The 17,829-nt window shown below is 40.5% G+C and overlaps 1 protein-coding gene across 1 annotated transcript in view; it reads right to left on the minus strand.

The window, feature by feature from the left end:
• Window positions 1-10,115: 10,115 nt before the first annotated feature.
• Window positions 10,116-17,829, minus strand: part of chrnb3a (cholinergic receptor nicotinic beta 3 subunit a) — a 12,311-nt gene continuing 4,597 nt past the window's right edge. Inside the window, exons 2-8 of the mRNA XM_039804209.1 lie at window positions 16,506-16,657; window positions 14,244-14,288; window positions 13,524-13,633; window positions 12,873-13,386; window positions 11,777-11,967; window positions 10,992-11,196; window positions 10,116-10,704 (exon numbers count right to left, since the gene is read on the minus strand). Coding sequence (XP_039660143.1) covers window positions 10,573-10,704; window positions 10,992-11,196; window positions 11,777-11,967; window positions 12,873-13,386; window positions 13,524-13,633; window positions 14,244-14,288; window positions 16,506-16,657 — 1,349 coding nt within the window. The 3' untranslated portion in view covers window positions 10,116-10,572. The remainder of the gene's footprint in view (window positions 10,705-10,991; window positions 11,197-11,776; window positions 11,968-12,872; window positions 13,387-13,523; window positions 13,634-14,243; window positions 14,289-16,505; window positions 16,658-17,829) is intronic.

The raw sequence follows: 17,829 nt of genomic DNA on the forward strand, positions 1-17,829 counted from the left end.
GTTCAGGTGCTGCCGGATATTCCGCCAGATGTCCATCTTTTCGACCAGGTGTCCGTCACCTTCCGCTTTCTTTGTGTTGGCATTTTAAACTCTGAGTTTTCTGTTTCACGACTAAAACTACTTTTGACACGTTCCACCAAAACAAGTTCCTTCCCGAGGCTTTTTTGCAGCGGCTCCACTGCTCCGTCCGATGGTTGGCCCCACTCAAAACGATAGTGATTGTTTTTTAAGAAATGCCAAATAAACCAGAGCACATTTTTCTTCTGTACTGGAATACTGTGTGGACTAGCCAGATCCTCATCCGCAGCGCTGTGGAGGAAGGTCTGGCAAAGCGACAACTAAATCGGCAACACTGCCCCACCACCGCTGCTGTACAGAGGCTCGTACAACAGCGTGCTATGTGTGACGTCTTTTGTGTATGCTGGATTGTTTGAAAGACATACACACACACACACACACAGAGAGGGTCCTAGATTTATAGTTAGATGTAGATGCTTCAAGTTGTTGGTGGTGTGATGCAGCGATGATCCGTGCCCTGATCTGTTAATTAGCTTATATATCTTTGCATTATTGTCTTAATGTTTTTCTCTCTTCTTTTGTCTTCCTCTTAGTCACCCATTACTTCTGACTTCCACTTCCTCTAGTTTTCTCCTTTCTTCAACATCTACCCATCTGCCATCATTCATTGTTGATATTTCTTTCTGTCCTCTCTCCTCCCCCTCAACCTTCCATCTCTCTTCCATTTCCTGTTTCCTCTCTTCCACTTCTCTGTTCTGATACTCTTGCAGTTCTGACTGTGAGCATCAGATGCAGTGATGTCCACAGACCGTTACAAGAGCGCCCGAAGCGCTTCTCTAGCCCTCACTATCTATCACTCTGATATGTAAACCCACGCCTCCCCTCCCTGTCTTTCTGTCTCCCTCTGGCTTCAGTCTGGACATAGTCTTGTACATTGTCACATTACACATTAAATAAATGTCCTTTTGGCCTAGCCTGCAGGGATTGGAGTTGGTAGAGTGTGTGCATTTTTTAGAGTGCAGGCTTATGTGTTAATTCACGTGCTTTTGTCTGTTTATTTAAAGTGCAGTCCTGTAGCTTATATGTGTGTTGTATCATGAAGTCCAACTGAAAGGACCCCCCCCCCACACCCCACTTGCTTTACTACACATATATTAACATATACATACATAGTAGCTCCGAGCCCATTCCATAAACAACATCTCGGGCATGATCATCAAGCATGGCTGGAGATGTGGTTTAGGATTAAGCTTTTGCCATTGCATATGTCTCAGAATACTCCCCCATGTTGAATCAAAATGTACTGTACGTGTGTGGGAAAATAAACAACTTGAAAGCAGACCTTACTGCAATTTGCACACTAGTATGCATGCACCCACGTGCATGCATATTAAAAGGGCATACTTTTGCACAAACGGCTTTCTGGAGGACATCCACCAGACCAGCGGGCGCTCGTTGGATTGTTGTCCGCCGCGGCAAGCGAGTAGGGCGGGAAGGAAACCGAAGCAGAGACGCCGGCCAGGCCCGCTAGCCCGGCTAAGGAATCTAACACACAGATCGCCACTGCCAATACTCCTACTCACCAACGCCAGATGGATCACACAGAAAATGGATATATATGCTACAAATACACACAGAACTGCTGCGAGCTAGCAACCGGCAGGAGGAATGAGTTGAAATCGCATCTTGTTGTCACGTAAGTATCTATAGGTCAAGTTGTTGGTGGAGATTTGAGAAACGCTACGCAGGGGAGGTCCAGTCCACAGATCACATCGACTCTTCAGATCCCAGAGATTTCCAGGGTTTAGAGATTCCCAGTTCAGTTGGCTGGGTGGCGAGCTACAGAATCGAGACTCTGAACTTAGACAGATTGCCCTGCATTCATTCTTCATGGTGGTAGGACAAACAGAAACCAAACTCATATGGGCTCCAACGTTGAACATCTCTGAACTCTTGTCATCAAAGAACAATTGAGCTCATATAACTGAAAAGGGTTTCATTTATGTGCACACTTTATTATTTTATCTTTATTGATGTTCAATTCTCTGGCTCTTAATCTAGTTTTCTTCTTATTCTGGTCAAAATTCACACTGATATCAACTACATAACACTATTACAAGCTATTTCATAAATGTACATTCTTGCTACATCGTAATAAGGGTTACACTTATCCGTCATGATATCTTAATGACAAATCAAAATGGTACCACTTTACTTGAGGTCAAAGAATGTCTTTGTTACACTGTCACTGTAATGGTGTCATGACAGCCAGTCTTCTCCTTAATGATACCTACACCTATTTTAATTTAACTGTTTCTGGACAATGTTTTTCAAGTGAAAGCCTGTTGATGTTCATTTATTAAACTGCTTTCTTGTTTAATTCCTGAGTGTGAGTGTTGAGCTTGGTCATCGTGTTACAAAGCAAGCCTTAACAATTATTTTTACATCACATGATGTGTTAGGAAGGTAATTTGGTGTGCGATGGCACTTCTTAAGACATGTCTTAACCTTCATGATATCTTAATGACAAATCAATATGGTGCCACTTTACTTGAGGTCAAAGAATGTATTTGTTACCCTGTCATAATGGTGTCATGACAGCAAGTCTTATCCATGATATCTTAATGACAGATAAAAATGGTACCACTTTACTTGAGGTCAAAATATATATTAGTTACACTGGCATAATGTTGTCATGACAGCAAGTCTATCATTTTTATTTTTCATTAAGATATCATGGATATCTTAATGAAAAATAAAAATGGTACCACTTTACTTGAGGTCAACATATTTATCAGTTACACTGTCATAATGTTGTCACGACAAGTCTTATCCATGATATCTTAATGACAAATAAAAATGATACCACTTTACTTGAGGTCTAATAATCTTTCCATTACACTGTCATAATGACAGTTTTGTGAAATACCCTGTCACAAATCTATCTGACCAAGAGCTATACTTGGTCTCTAACCTTGCACACCTAATTATGATAATCATTATTTCAACATGTCATGAATACAAAAAGGTGGATTTTCTGTTTATGTCAAGTTGTCATGACAAAGACATCTTCTGGTAATGTCATCCTGGTTAATGTCAAGTTGTCATAATCAAGACAACCCAAACAATGTCAACTTGTCATGACAAAAACCGAATGACACTTAATGACAGAAGTTATAAATGTTTATGACTTGTTCATAAGGTTTATGACACGTTCATGACAGTGTCATGTCATAGTTATGACAGTGTCATGTCATGATTATGTTGGTACTGTCAAATAAAGTGTAAATAAAGTTTAACGTGACCTCTACCATATCTATATATGTACATGTTTTTACAGCCTTGTAACCTTGTCTTAAAAATCCATAACCATTAACACAGTCAGTGTACCTCTCACGGTAGGACAAGAGCTAATCCTTTTCTGTGCCTCTTTGGCTTTTCACTTTTATTTCTTTTATGTCTAAATGAGCGAAAAACATGAACCAAAGATTTTCACTCAGACTGTTTACTCTCAAGATGGAAGACATAAAAGGTAAAGGTCAGGATCAAACCGGGCTGTGTTTCCTTGGAAAGCCAATACCTACGAGAAAGGTAAAGTGAGCAACACAGCATGTTTTGCAGCACCTACAACAACCGTTCCACTGTGCTATAGTGCTACTGGCAGTCTGAGTCATGTAGTCAGAAAATGATAACACACACAGTTTGCATATGTGAAGTTATAAGGAATAGCACAAGTGAGATACAGTCATCTTATTGCTTTGCTCCCTGGCAGTTCAATCAGTCGCTGGATGCATGATCAGCTCTCGCTCTCTCAGAGCTATTTGCAACACCAGAGCCAGGAGCCTACCCTGTAATTTCCCCTTGATGTACAACCTGAGGTTGCTTCATTAAGAATGTATGTGAGACTGACCTTGTGGAGAATGTGTGTTTCAGCCTTTCCATCCAGATGATCTTCAATTCACAGCAGTCATAACAGATGTGAAGCAGAAAATCGAGTCTTTCTATATGTCAAGAAATTCCCCAGAGTGCTGCCATAATCACCTTTTCAATTTTTTCTCCTTCATTGCTGTACAGAAAAAGTGTCACAGAAAATAAACTATGTACACCCAAAGTCAATACTAAACAAAGGCAAAACTGTGTACACTCTCTGAATATGGCTCAGCATGAGCTGTTATTGTGAATTTCAAGCCTTGCCGTGACTTTAAATTGCAATAGGGCAGGTTGGATTCAGACTGTATAGGATTAGGCATATTAAATAATGTTCACTCAGATGGATCAGATTGGCATATGGCATAAGGTAAATACTAAAATATAGTCGAAATCCCTATGAATATAAAAATAGTGTATGTAGATTTCATACAAAGTATTACTTGGCCCCAAGTGTAATTGACAGTTTCCATTACATCTGATAAACACTTCTTGTTTTTACCTTCCTCACCAAAAAAACTAGCCTAGAAATGACGCACCATAGCGGCAGCAAATGTAATTTGCAGCCAGGGTCAGTCTAACAACTCTCCGTTGGCTTGCAAGCTGGAAAAACCAAACTTTGGTCAGGCCAATCACATCGTGTATAGAGTCTTAACATATTGATGGCAGAGTTGTGACGGTTCCGCATGAATTCCTTGCTACTTGAAAACAAAGATGATGGCTGCTGCTGGCAAACAGCGGTCTTTCGAATCTGCTTTGGCCGCGACTCTGGAAGACTTGGAGGAACAAAGAACGGCACTGAATTCATTCTTAGAAAAGGAAGATGTGTTCGGAGTTTTGCCGACCGGATACAGCAAACGTTTAGTCTATCAACTAGCATTGCTCTGGTTGGTTGTAGCGCTATCCTATTGCGTGCAGGGCGAATTTGAAAGACAACTGTTTATCCCGCACCTCGGATTGAGCCCTGCCATTGATGAGTTCCCAGACCCAACATCTTGATGTGGGTCTGGCTTGTCAGGCTAAAAAAAAACGGCTGTATAGGTAGATTGTACAAGCAGCTCATTACGAACCATATTTACGTTTGTTGTTATTTGGCGACCTCTAGTGGCTGTAGTAATTATGGCATACATATTACAAAGAGTATAAAGAGCACCATAGTCCAGGTAGGGAGAAGGTTGGGGTGGTGGATGGGTAAAAAAAAACACAGGACTTTCAGCCAGGAGACCACTGTTCATGTCCTGTGTAAAATGAAAAGTCAACATAGACTTATTTTAAGTTAAATAACGTAGGTTGATTTTAGGTTGAATTGTAAGCCCTGAAGGCCGAAACGTTGTCAATAAATACAGACGTGCATATGGAGCCAGATGGTGCAACACTGTTTTCTTACTTTCAAGTCTTCTTCCAGTGATCAGCACCTCACAACAGCCCTTGGCGTGTGTTACTTTTCTATATTAGAAGTTAACTAATGTATCCATGTCACGAATGTAACTATGTCATGGACTTATGCCCATATCAAAAGTATTCATGTGAACACAAACCATGATCTTTTCCTAAACCTACACCATACAAGTAGTTTTGTTACCTAAACTTAACCAAGTAGTTCCCTTTAACAATGTTTGCCACGTGTTTAAAACTGCGACTGTTTCACAATAACAATAAATAGAAAGGTCATATGTCGTTTTGTGAGTCATTGGCAAACAACCTAGTCTGTTGTTTATGTATTAGGACGTGTTGCATTTTTATTATATGCCATGCTAGCTGCATGGCTATCGGCAGAGTATTGTTGGTCTGCCTGTCAGTGTTGTTCAGTCAGTTGGATGAATTGCCAGGAAAGTTTGTACAGAGATGTATGGTCCCCCAGAGGATGAATCCTACTGACTTCTGTGATCCTCCTTTTCATCCAGCGTCACAAGCAAGTCAGAGTTTTATTCATCCCGTGAAATATCTCAGCATCTACTAGATTGATTGGCACAACATTTTGTACATGGTTTCCAGATGATGAATCCTACATAAATTGGTAATCCCTTGACAGTTCCACTGGTGACAACATGAGATTTGTGGTTTTTTAAATGAAATGTCTTAACAACTGTTAAATGGATTTCCATGAAATTTGGTACAGACATTCATGTTCCTCTCACGATCTCTAAACTTTTCATCTAGTGCCATTATAAAGTCAAGATTTTAATGTTCAACTACTTTGGTATTTTTACCAAATACCTGCAAAACTAATGAAATTCCCCTCACCCTTAGCTGTACTTTTTATTTACTGCTTATTAGTAAATGTTGATATTCTAAACTAAGTTAAATGTAGAACATGTGTAACGGTTTAACTTTTTGCTCTTTTAGTACAAATAACTTATTTTGCATATAATTCAGTACTTTTAAATTATGAATTTCCAAGCATCACTAGAAAATGCAAGTACATGAAATATGTTTTTGCTGGTCGTGTCTCACATACAGTCACAGTTTTTTTCCCCATCCAAAGACCTGAAAGCTTGTTTATTTGTATGGAATCCTGAGGGCTTCACACCCTACTCTCTGTCACAGTCTGTCAGTCTGTCTGTCTGTCACACACATGCGCACACACAAGCATGCGCACACACTCTCTCTCTCACACACACACACACACACACACACACACACACAACACACACACACACACACACACACACACACACACACACACACACCTGTCTGCCAGAGTCAGATCTGTAGCTGTGAATAATAGAACAGTGGGCTGAGGTCAGACTGCTCAAGTGCAGGGGAAACAGGGGAGAGGCTTTCTCTTAAGCATGCCAGCCATTTTTAATAAGTCAGAGAACCAAGTCATGTCTCCCAAACTAGGCCAAAGCACACAGCGCTTTGTTATCACCAGGGACTGCCACTTGTAACAATATTTGTTGGGTGACAAAAGCCTGAAAGTTACAGCAGCTAATAACCGGAAGGTTGCCAGTCGTTCGGATAGACAAACTCAATCAGCTGGGAAAAAAGTGGGGGGAAATGATGAGCCACTGTCTCCTCTTGTAATTACTACTGATGATAGCGACCCTTTAATAAAGCAGACAAGTCAGGGAAGCTTGATCAGAAGGGAGGTGACAGTATAATGCCATATGACATACAATACCTCACCACTACAAAATATGTGCTCAAATTAACATAAATCATAACAGAAAATGTATAAGCCTTATAGAAATGGTATGTGCTGTATCTAATTTCACTGTACAGGTTTTCATTTCTTCCTGCATGTCTGCACTGCTCTATTATATTAATGATATTAATGATTGCAACCTTTTCCCATCCGAAGATACAGATCATTAGTGTAACAAGAGGGCCACAAATTGTCAAATTGTCCAGATATTGATCTGTACCACCATGGCATCCTGATAGGTAATGTGTTTACTTCTCATTTGTTTGATCATATTTGAAATACTATTTATCACATTATTATTTCTGTCAAGCAGGTTGTGAAGCAAAACCATCGAGTCTTTGTGGCAAAAAAAGACGTTTGCTGCCGTTAAGTGGTGATACTGCGTCATTACACCCAAAAACACAATCTGATTGGTCGCCTCCACCTGGTCTTCTGTAGTCCATACTCTAATTCATGGTGCTTGCATACAGAAACAGGGCCAGATTAACCCCGGTGCAAAAATAAGATGTGGGCCCCTATTAACCTCTGTTTCTTCCACTGTGTTTGCAAGCATATTACTCATTAATTAGCAGTAGAATGGAGGTAAATTCATTAAGAAATATGTACCCTGTAACTCTGTACAAAAAGGGTTTATGTAATAATGCAGATGTCATCTTAAGGTCCCAAACACTTAATTTGTTGATGATTTTGTGTTGCAAACAAATTTGCAGTTAATCAAGTTAACACAAACAAATTGCCATGCCCCGAACCTACAGTCCTCCCCAGGGTAGTTGCCCACTTTGCCTGGTTGTAAGCATAAAGGTAGCCTTAGTCTTGCATTGCCAGACCTATCTGGTTGTTTGCATTTTTTTAAACACACTGTTAAACAAACACATCACAATTGTCTTGGGTGGCGTTAAGCTCCGATGCAAAGATGGTGGCTCTGCAAAAGGATTTCGGGAAGGAACTTGTTTTGGTGGAACATAATATAATAAATAAAGTTAAAGGGGCAATATGTAATACTGACAGCTAGTGTTTAAAATAGTTACTGCAGTACAAATTCAAAATACTGGAGAGAGTCGTCTGTCCTCTCCACCCAACGGAAAGACACACTTCCTACGCTTAGAATTACGGTGAGAATCGCTAAAAACACAACAACGTCACCGTCCTCTTCACTCGACGGACAGGCAGACTTCCTCGGCTTAGAATTACAGTGAGAACTGCTAAAAGTAACACTACCTTGCCGTCCTCCACCCAACTTAACACACTTTATTGGCTTAGAATTACGGCAACAATCGCTAAACCCACTGCAAACTCACGGTCGTATCTTCCCGATTTACAGCCCTCCTCTATTGGCTTAAAATAACTCACCGTTGTCGGCTACGGCCACTGAACAGGCTACATGTTGTAAACAGCCGTGGCCTGCTTACCTGGTCCTCCAGTAACGTTAATAGGGTTAGCAGGGTTAGCAGGGTTAGCAGGGTTAGCAGGGTTAGCATGGTGGCGTTAGCCAGGATCACTTTACTGGCTGTGTCTCAATTGTTTTTGTGAGTAACCAACTCGAGTACTCTAGCTATATAATTCAATGGGAGTATACAAATGTTGAAATGACATAAAATGTTAGCAGAATTGATCTATACCCATCTAAAAATCTACATATGATTTTTCATATATGTACATGGAAATCGACATGTCTAATTAGTATATGAAAGTGACTTTGATGACGTAAGAACACTCGGGCCACGCTCCCTCTAAACAGTTTATTTTTTACTGTACTGGAAATCAAGGAGCTTTTATTGCATAATTCTGAGTTGTTGAAGCATGTCATTTTATTGTGAGGGACGGAAGTACGATCCGGTAGTTTTGACAGCTTTGATGGGACTTAATACCCCAATGTTTACAGCGAGGCGATAGGGGTGTCCGGTTATGGCCAAGTGTAGCGCACGGCTAACTCACCGGTGATAGCGTACTTTACTCTTGTAAAGTAAAAGCTAAAGTAATAAATTGTTAAAACGATATACTGTTTGAAAGGTAAGAAGTTACACTTCAGTTTTACACCATTAAATTAACTAAAACCATTAACCATTAAATTAACTAAAACCATTGATAGATCATTTATGTATATATATATATATTCATATTTCAACAGATATTTTGATAGAACGTTAGACAAAGTCACTATAGTATTTCAACCTAGCATGTTTCCTTAATATCTGATTACGCATTGAGGTCATTTTTGGATTTATTACAGTAAATATATTAAATATTGGATCTTTAACAATACAGTAACATGAGCTATTTAAATTAGCTAGATACATGGTTAAATGTAATCTGCTCTTACCAGCATAAGCAATCCCCACCAATCTGTCCCAAAAAGAGATACAACAAAAATATGAATTAATTTAATGATTAAAGGTAGTGTCTCCAAACTTACCTCAATTATAACTTGTCTCCTGCTAGTTGTACTACAGCACTTACTTTAAAAAAATAAGTTAAATGAATAAATATATTTGTTGTATCTCTTTTCGGTGTTGTAATTTGTAGATGTCCCTAAACACTCTTACTGCCGGTAGTGGTAGCAGCAGAGAGCAGAAGCCAACAGGCAAGTGTTATTTAAATAAACTTCTGGTGTACTTATAAACTTTCCAATCCATCGTTTTATGAGTGTAGAATTTTTGTGTCATTTTGGGCATTATTAGTGGGGTCGTTTACGAGATAACACAGTTGGATCCATTAGTCTTGCACTAAGCTATTCAGCTGATAACGCTAACTCTCCCAGTGTTAGACCAAGCTGAAAAAAGCATCTGGAGGGTTGTTTGGCTCGAGGTCAAGGTGCAGAGGACCCTAGGGTGAAATTACTCCGAACCATCACTTTAAGTTTGTTATTGTTTCCTGAAGCAAACAGAGTTTAAGCAACACACAGAAAGCAGAAGGTGAGGGACATCGGGCGTGTGAGCCACACAGAATGTCAGGCAATTATCCTGGAAATGTAATTCCGTTGATCCAGACTAAGATAGCCTGAAAAACAGGGCTGGAAAACGTATTTAGTACATTAATTAAATTCTTTTAATCATCATCATCATTACAGTACTTACAGCTGGCTGGACAACATGGTGCATGTGACACAAAACAACTCATTATGCATGGAGTGATAGTGTGCATGTTGTTGCATGTATAATTACAATGTTACATTTATACAAACATGAATACTCAAATAATACACGCTACGATAACCTGCTTATTGCTTTCATTCCCTTGGACTCCTGTGCATGCACCTTACAACAAATGACAAGTTGCATCTAGAACCCTGCAGTTTGCAGTAGTCATTACAGGTTGAAAACCATACTGTAGTGCAAAAGTTTGTAGCTCGAGCTTGTTTCTACAAAAGAAGTATACAGTGTGAATGTTTTATTGAGCTTTATCAATAAGTAACAGTCAGATCGGACAAACTGGAAAACAAGTATGTGCTGTTGGGGAGTATTTGTGAGTTTGTGTGTGCATCAAGGTGTGCTGAAGTACATCTGCAGAGCAGGGGTGAAGATCAGGACTGTTCCAAGTATTGCCACTGTAAGAAAAGCCCACAGGAAAATCCTGTCCAACACCTGAGCCACGAACTTCCAGTCTTGAACAACCTGAATGAGACGAGAGAGAGAGAGAGAGAGAGAGAGAGAGAGAGAGAGAGAGAGAGAGAGAGACAGAGACAGAGACAGAGACAAAAAAGAAAGGTCCACAGCTGTGAATCTGTGTCAGCCTCAAGCACTTTTCACAGGGAAATCATCCCTCATTCAGGACACAATAACTACTTTGTGTCATTTTGATAGCAATTATAGAGCAAATGAGACCAATTTAACAAACAATAAGCTGTAACAGGATAAAAAATATGCAAGCAAACACTTTTATCCCATGACTGCCCACACACCTCCCGTATGAAGTGCTCCTTTTTGATGTGACGGCTGATGTAGCGAACTGAACTGGTTGCTTTCTCCAGCATGGCCAGCCAGGCTTGGTTCTCGTCCTCTTTCCCTGCAAGGGGGCCTCTCTGCTGGCCAGGAGCCCCCCTCCTCCCCAGACCTTTACGGGCCTTCAGCTCCGGGCTGCGCATCTCCATATCTGGAAAGTGGTATCTGAGGATAATGGACACTAACTGTTTCATTCATTTTTACATAATATTTATCTTCTAATGTGTACTGGCAGATAACAATTGAATAGTTGATATTTTGGGAAATACACTTAATTTTTCTTTTCTTGCTGGGAGTTAGATGGGAAGATGACTGTATGTCTGTACACTTAATATGAAGCTACCACCACGAGAGTTAGCTTAGCCTGGCTTAAAGACTGGAAACAGAGGGAAACTGCTAGCCTGGCTCTGTCCAAAGGTAACAAAATCTGCCTACCAGCACGTCTGATTAACACGTTATATCTTGTTTGTTTAATCCATACGAAAAACCAAAGTGTAAAAACGACAATTGTCCGTTTCACGAAGGTTATGTGTCAGACTATTTCTTGGCCAGGACCAGTAACTTCTAATGGTCTCAGCTAATTGCCTGACAACTGCTTAGCTAGTTAAAAGGTTAGCTGTTTCCCCATCGCAAATTGTTATGCTAAACTACACTAATCTTCTCCTCTAACTCTTGGAAAAAAAGCGAACAAGCATTTTTCCCAAATGTCAAACCATTCCTTAAACTAAAGTTAATCCTATATTACCTGTCAGTGTGCCCTCTCATACACAGCAGTCTGGGCAGTCTCTGAAGGAAGAGGCTCTTTACCCAGGGGGCCATGGGGTGGTAAGAAGCAGAGGAACGGTGGTGGACGTTGATGACAAAGACGGTGACGATGATGGAGAAAGTGACAAAGATCATGATGAAGAGAAGGTATTCTCCGATCAGTGGAATCACCTGGACATAGAGAAATGTAGTGGTTACTGAAAGTTAATTTTTCGCCTCAAATTTTATTAAACATTTAGTGCACTGCTAAGCTTAAAAATTAGAACGTTTGTGACCCAGGAACCTTTTTGAAAACAATTGAGCCAAAACCAAGCACTGCCCACCAGCCATAGTATCACCAGAGTAGTTTTGCAGGTATTTGGAAAGAATTTTGACCTGAAGATGGTGCTAGATGAAAGGTTAAGGCATTGCTAAAATTTTACAGCAATCCATCAAATGGTTGTCAAAATGTTTCACTCACCAAACAAAAATGTCAACTTTATGGTGACACTACCAGAGAAAGAATTTAGGAGATCACCAAGTGATTAGAATTCATCATCTGGGAACCATGAATGCCTGTACAAACGTTTGCCCAAGTTGCCCCAGTAAATCTAGTAGATGTCAAGCTATTTCACTGAATGAGTGAAAACTGTGGTGGTGCTAGATGAAACGTCAGAGGATCACCAAAGTCATTAGAATTAACCCACAATGCATGATGGTAGTTGAAGCTTTATTAATGTATGTGTGGTACTTTTTAATTTGCATTGTGGGGTGATAGAAAATAATCCTCAAAAAAGAATATGGAATAGTGTAGTAGTGAAAAGTAGGTGATTTTGGATGCAGTCATTGTCTTTTTGAGCTCTGTAGTCTTCTGTATTGAACTGAGATGTATCTAAAGTCGATAGCTTCTTAATTGAGTTGACATGCAGTTTAAGCTGCAGTTAATTGAGAGGGCTGTAGTTGTGATCTGAGCATGCTGCAATTAAGATTCCAATTAAGATAACTGAACACAGGAAAAAGTAGTATATATTTCAATATTATAGCCCAGTAGAAACTTTTTAAATGGAAATTGCCTTCTACCATCTTAGGAAACCCACCTTCGAGGATGAAGGGATGATTTCTTCTATGACCAAGAGGAACACAGTGAGCGACACCAGCACTGACGTGGAAAGTGACAGTTTCTCTCCTTCGTCTGATGGCAAATAAAACACCAACACAGTCAGAAAGGAGAGGCCGAGGCATGGGATGATGAGGAAGAGGGTGTAGAACAAGGGCAATCTCTTGAGGATGAAGGAGTAGGTGACAAATGGGTACCAGTACACCCCATCTATCCTGCTTCCCCTTACTCCTGTGGCATTAAGGATCTCCCACTCGCCGTTATCGAAGAAGTCTTTACGGTCCACGTAGTGATCCACCAGGACCAGGTCCACCATGTTTCCATCGTAAGTCCAGGAGCCAAACTTCATGGAGCAGTTCTGTCGGTCGAAGGGGAAGAAGGTGACATCCATGGTGCAGGAGGACTTGTAGCTGGCGGGGGGAGTCCATGTTATGGTACCATCCCAGCGCACAATGGCTTTGGTCATCAGGGAACCTTCGAAGCGACCGTCCGCACTGGGAAAAGATGAGAAAGAAAGGGGAATAATAAGTCATTAAGACCAGGTAACATAATATGATCAATAAGGAAAGAAAAATGGATGGATGTGCCTCAGAATGTGCTACTGATGTGTGCAGAGGGCTGCCTAACTCACTTTTCATACAGGACGATGTCAGGTAGCCATATAGTCTCTGAAGGCACTCTGATGGAGGTAATACCTCCATAGTCATCTGGGTTCCACTTCAGCTTCACGTCAATCCACTCCTTTAAATAAATAAATAATAATGTACTGTATTTTAAGTAACATAATAAGACACTAGACTAAGCTTAGTGTCGCTTTGCCAGGCCTTCCTCCACAGCGCTGCGGAGGAGGGTCTGGCTAGTCGACACAGAATTCCGGGAGAAAACATGCTCTGGTTTATTGGCAATCATAAATTCCAACATAAAGAAAGCGGATACTGATATCTGGGCAAAAAGAGCATGATCCTGCGGAATTTCCAGCAGCCCCGGAGCAATCTTGTAAGTGCATCTTTTCCATTTCAGCACCATGGACAGAAACAGACTGCTAACTGCACAAAGCAAATGGAAAATGTCTCTTCTTATTGCACTTTTTGAAATATGTGAATATAAAACATAATTACATTACATTTGTGAGAACTTGAATACTCCATTAAAATCATAACAATCAGACCATTATATGTGACATGTGTGTACATGTTTTATAGGCTCTGTGTGTTTTTCTGTGTGTGTGTTTATTAGCTAATAAACTGATTATCTCCTAAACATTCCAGCCCTAAACAACATCCCTAGATGTTAAAATAGCACCCCACAATTTAATAATCCAGCATTTTTAAATGTTAGCGTTCATTTTCACCTGCCAGAGCCAGACATTTGTAGTCATCAGTTGGTTCTTTTCATCCTGCAGGAAGACAGGAAAGAAATGAGTTCACCATTTATACATATTAGTGGTGCTTACTGTGAACAATAAAATAGGCTAATGAGGTGTTGATGAGCAAACCAGAAACTGGAGACAAAAAGTTGAGTGGGATGAAAGACTTAAAGTAGTGAAGTACTTAAACCTAGTTAAAAAGGAAGATTTTTCCCCAGAATGTGTTAATTGCTTCTCTTGCTTGCCACTAAGAAAGCACACTGGAACAGCTGAGGGGTTAAGTGCCTTGCTTCAGGGAAAATCTATAGTAATGAGCGAGAGAAGCACAAGTTACTCTCCAATATCAGTGGCAATATGTTCCGCTTCCTCATTTGCTCAATACGAAGTATCGACATATACAGCACGAGGACAAAAGAGAGAGGCATGGAAAGAGGGTGATGGAGAGGAGTAAGAGGAGGAGGACAAAGACGGTAATGAATTTCTGGTAGTCAGAAAGGTTTTTCTGTGTAAATTGTCGAGTTTCTTTGCAGGAAATGCTTCGCAGGAACATAAAGAGTTAAACTAGAGAAGAGAGAAAATCTATGGGATAGATTTGTCTGCTCTCGAGAGGCACTGAGGCACACCTGATTGCATGACATTGATCTGAGGTGGGGGTTTTATCACTGTCATTTAGCTAAAATACCACAAGATGGCACTCTTCTAAATGTTATTTCTATGTGGCAGAAAAACGAACATCAAAGGCTGATGTAATCAAAATGTGTCCCTCTGTGGAGTTGTAGGAGCAGCTTTGTGTGTGTGTGTGTGTGTGTGTGTGTGTGTGTGTGTGTGTGTGTGTGTGTGTGTGTGTGTGTGTGTGTGTGTGTGTGTGTGTGTGTGTGTGTGTGTGTGTGTGTGTGTGTGTAAATAATAAATGTGATCTGGTTCCTCTCAGCCTGATGGCCTGATTACTTCCTCTGCATGAAAGACCTCTTTGGACCTCTCTTGTAACCTTTCTTCTTCTCTCTTCTTTATACTCTATCTTCCTATCTGTGCCCCTTTAAATCCCACCGCTCCTTTCCCTCCTCCTCATTTATCCTCACAATTCTAGCCTCAGTGTTGCTTCTATACTATACCTCCTTTAATAGCCAACCATTTCCATCTCTCATACTCCAAACCTGCCTTTCTTTGTCTTTGTATTGGCTTTTCTTTGCCCTGGTTATATTTTATCATTGCTTCTTAACATTAAATAGTAACCTCCTGTCCCTTCCTAAACAGATGATGAGCCATCTCTGAACAATCTCTACAAAATGTTTAGACTTATTTCTATTTCCTTCCTTGCATCTTGCCTCTTTCTTCTTTCAAAATAATCACCTGTCCTCTTTGTAGGCTATATTCTTTGATCAGTGATGGCGAGTTTCACTTCCTTCTCTCCTTACTCATTTTCTTTCGTTCCTCTCCTGTTCCAAAACATAACCCTCCGACGTCAAAAGACTGTTACCAGTTTTATTAACCATGTTAAAAAAGCAATTTTAATGTCTGCAGAAAACTTCCTTAACTTAACAGCATTAGAAGCATTAGAGCCTCTATGTCTGGTTCTACTCAAGGGCGCTCAGGATGTGATCACTGCAGAGACAGTTTAAAATACCCTCATCTATCTAATATTAATATAATACATAATGTATGGCATGGACAGAGCCAGAGCTGCCATGTAGGACACTGAGGTCATGTCCTCAACGATTTGATTTTATTAGTGGGTTTTATCTATTGGCTTTTCAAAGGTCAGCCTGATTTTATTGATTTACCTTCTTCCCTCCTGCCTCTTTCAATATAACTAAAATGCAAAGTAATCTCACAAGCTGCATTCGAATCAAATGCAGATGCTTAAATCAAAATCTGTTAAACGTTTTACATAAATAAAAACAACTTATTTATTTTGTTGAGAATTATGACAAAAATGGCCTAATCACTTTCATTCACATCCACTATGATATCCATTTTATATACAGTAAACCTATTCCCTTCCCATCTAACACAATTACAGGAACCACAACAGCACAAACTGGCCTTAAAGATCACCATAGAGTTGAAAACAAAGAACAAAGAACCAGGATGAATATCACAAGGTAGTATTCGTGCAGGTTAACAATAATTTGGGATCGAGCATGTATGAGCCTTGCTTTGCATGTGCTGCTAGGCCCATTTTAAAACTTAAAATAACTTGACACTTCTCTATGCTAAATGCCTCCAGTGTGTTTGTTGTTTCCTCACCACATCAACCAGTTGTGAGATCTTGAGTCCAAAGCATACAGTGATAGTGTCGTTGGAGTGCTGGACGGGCCGCACCCACTTCTGGTAACCCCTGAAAAGGTTCCTCAACAAGGAGTCCTCCATCTCGGCCAGTGACACAAAGTCTTCCTGAGCTGAAAGGAGCCAGAGAAGAAAGTAGTGATGAGGACAAAATTGACAAGAAGCTAGCTTGGGAGAAAATGTTTGTAGTGTTTGTGAGAAAATAGCTATGGATATGATTATAAGTAGTGCTGAAATTCGAGAATAGTCTAAAGTTGAGGCTGCTGCTCTGCTAATGTGCTGCTTTTGCTACGCGGGCTGTGTAGACATTGTGTTACACTCAATACTGTGCCTGAACACATCTTGTGCACATACTGACGTAGGACTGATATCGCTGCTGCTTGTGACTTCAGATGTCATTGTCACCCTTTTCCAACTCTTACATGTTTAAGAACATACAAAGAAACAGTCATGCATGAACAAAGTGAACCAAAGTCTCAAAAGCAAGTGGAGGGAAAAATTAAGTCAGGGCCTTAGAGTTACACACACACACACACACACACAGTCAGTCAGTCAACCCTGGACAGCTGGTCATGGCCGAGCGAATGCATCTAAGCTCCCAAGGCTGACAAAATGATCACGCTGACATGATCACCTCAGACAGAACAACTGCCAGGGGAGACAAGTTGAGCTCAGAGCACTTTGTGCAGCCAGGCACAAGACATAATAGTCAGTTATAGAGTGACGCTCACGCTGAGCAGGAGGCGATGCGATGAAGGAACAGTGCGTAAACTGTAACTCAGTTCAGTTCGACTTAGTTAAAAATACACCGCCAGGCTGTTCCAAGACTCGTCAGTGGCTTAAAGTTTGCAAACTTGATTTAACTGACAGCCAGCTTGTTCATCAAGAGCTACATATACTGTATATGTCCTGTCAAATTGTCCTTGAGCAAGACACTGAACCTCTTCCCTGTTACTCATTGTAACTCACTCTGAAAGATGCAGATGACAGTGGCATTTGCTGGACGCTCAGAGCATTATGTGGTATTTGAGCTACACAACAGAGCCTCCCTCTGTAACTCTAACAACTCTGAGCTCTGAGCATTCGACTACATAAGAGGAAGATATTTGGCATTGCCAATGGTGGTGTTGCAACAGAGGCAGAGGCTGATAGACAGTATACAGAAGTTTGAATCAACAGCCTCTCAAACAAGGGGAATGGAGCAGAGGAATGGAGAGAGCTGATAAGGGAAGGAGTGATACAGAGTGACCCAGAGCAATTCCCTTCAGTGTCTGAGAGAGACAGA

The sequence above is a fragment of the Perca fluviatilis genome, chromosome 1, assembly GCF_010015445.1.
Source record: "Perca fluviatilis chromosome 1, GENO_Pfluv_1.0, whole genome shotgun sequence".
Classification (NCBI taxonomy): domain Eukaryota; kingdom Metazoa; phylum Chordata; class Actinopteri; order Perciformes; family Percidae; genus Perca; species Perca fluviatilis.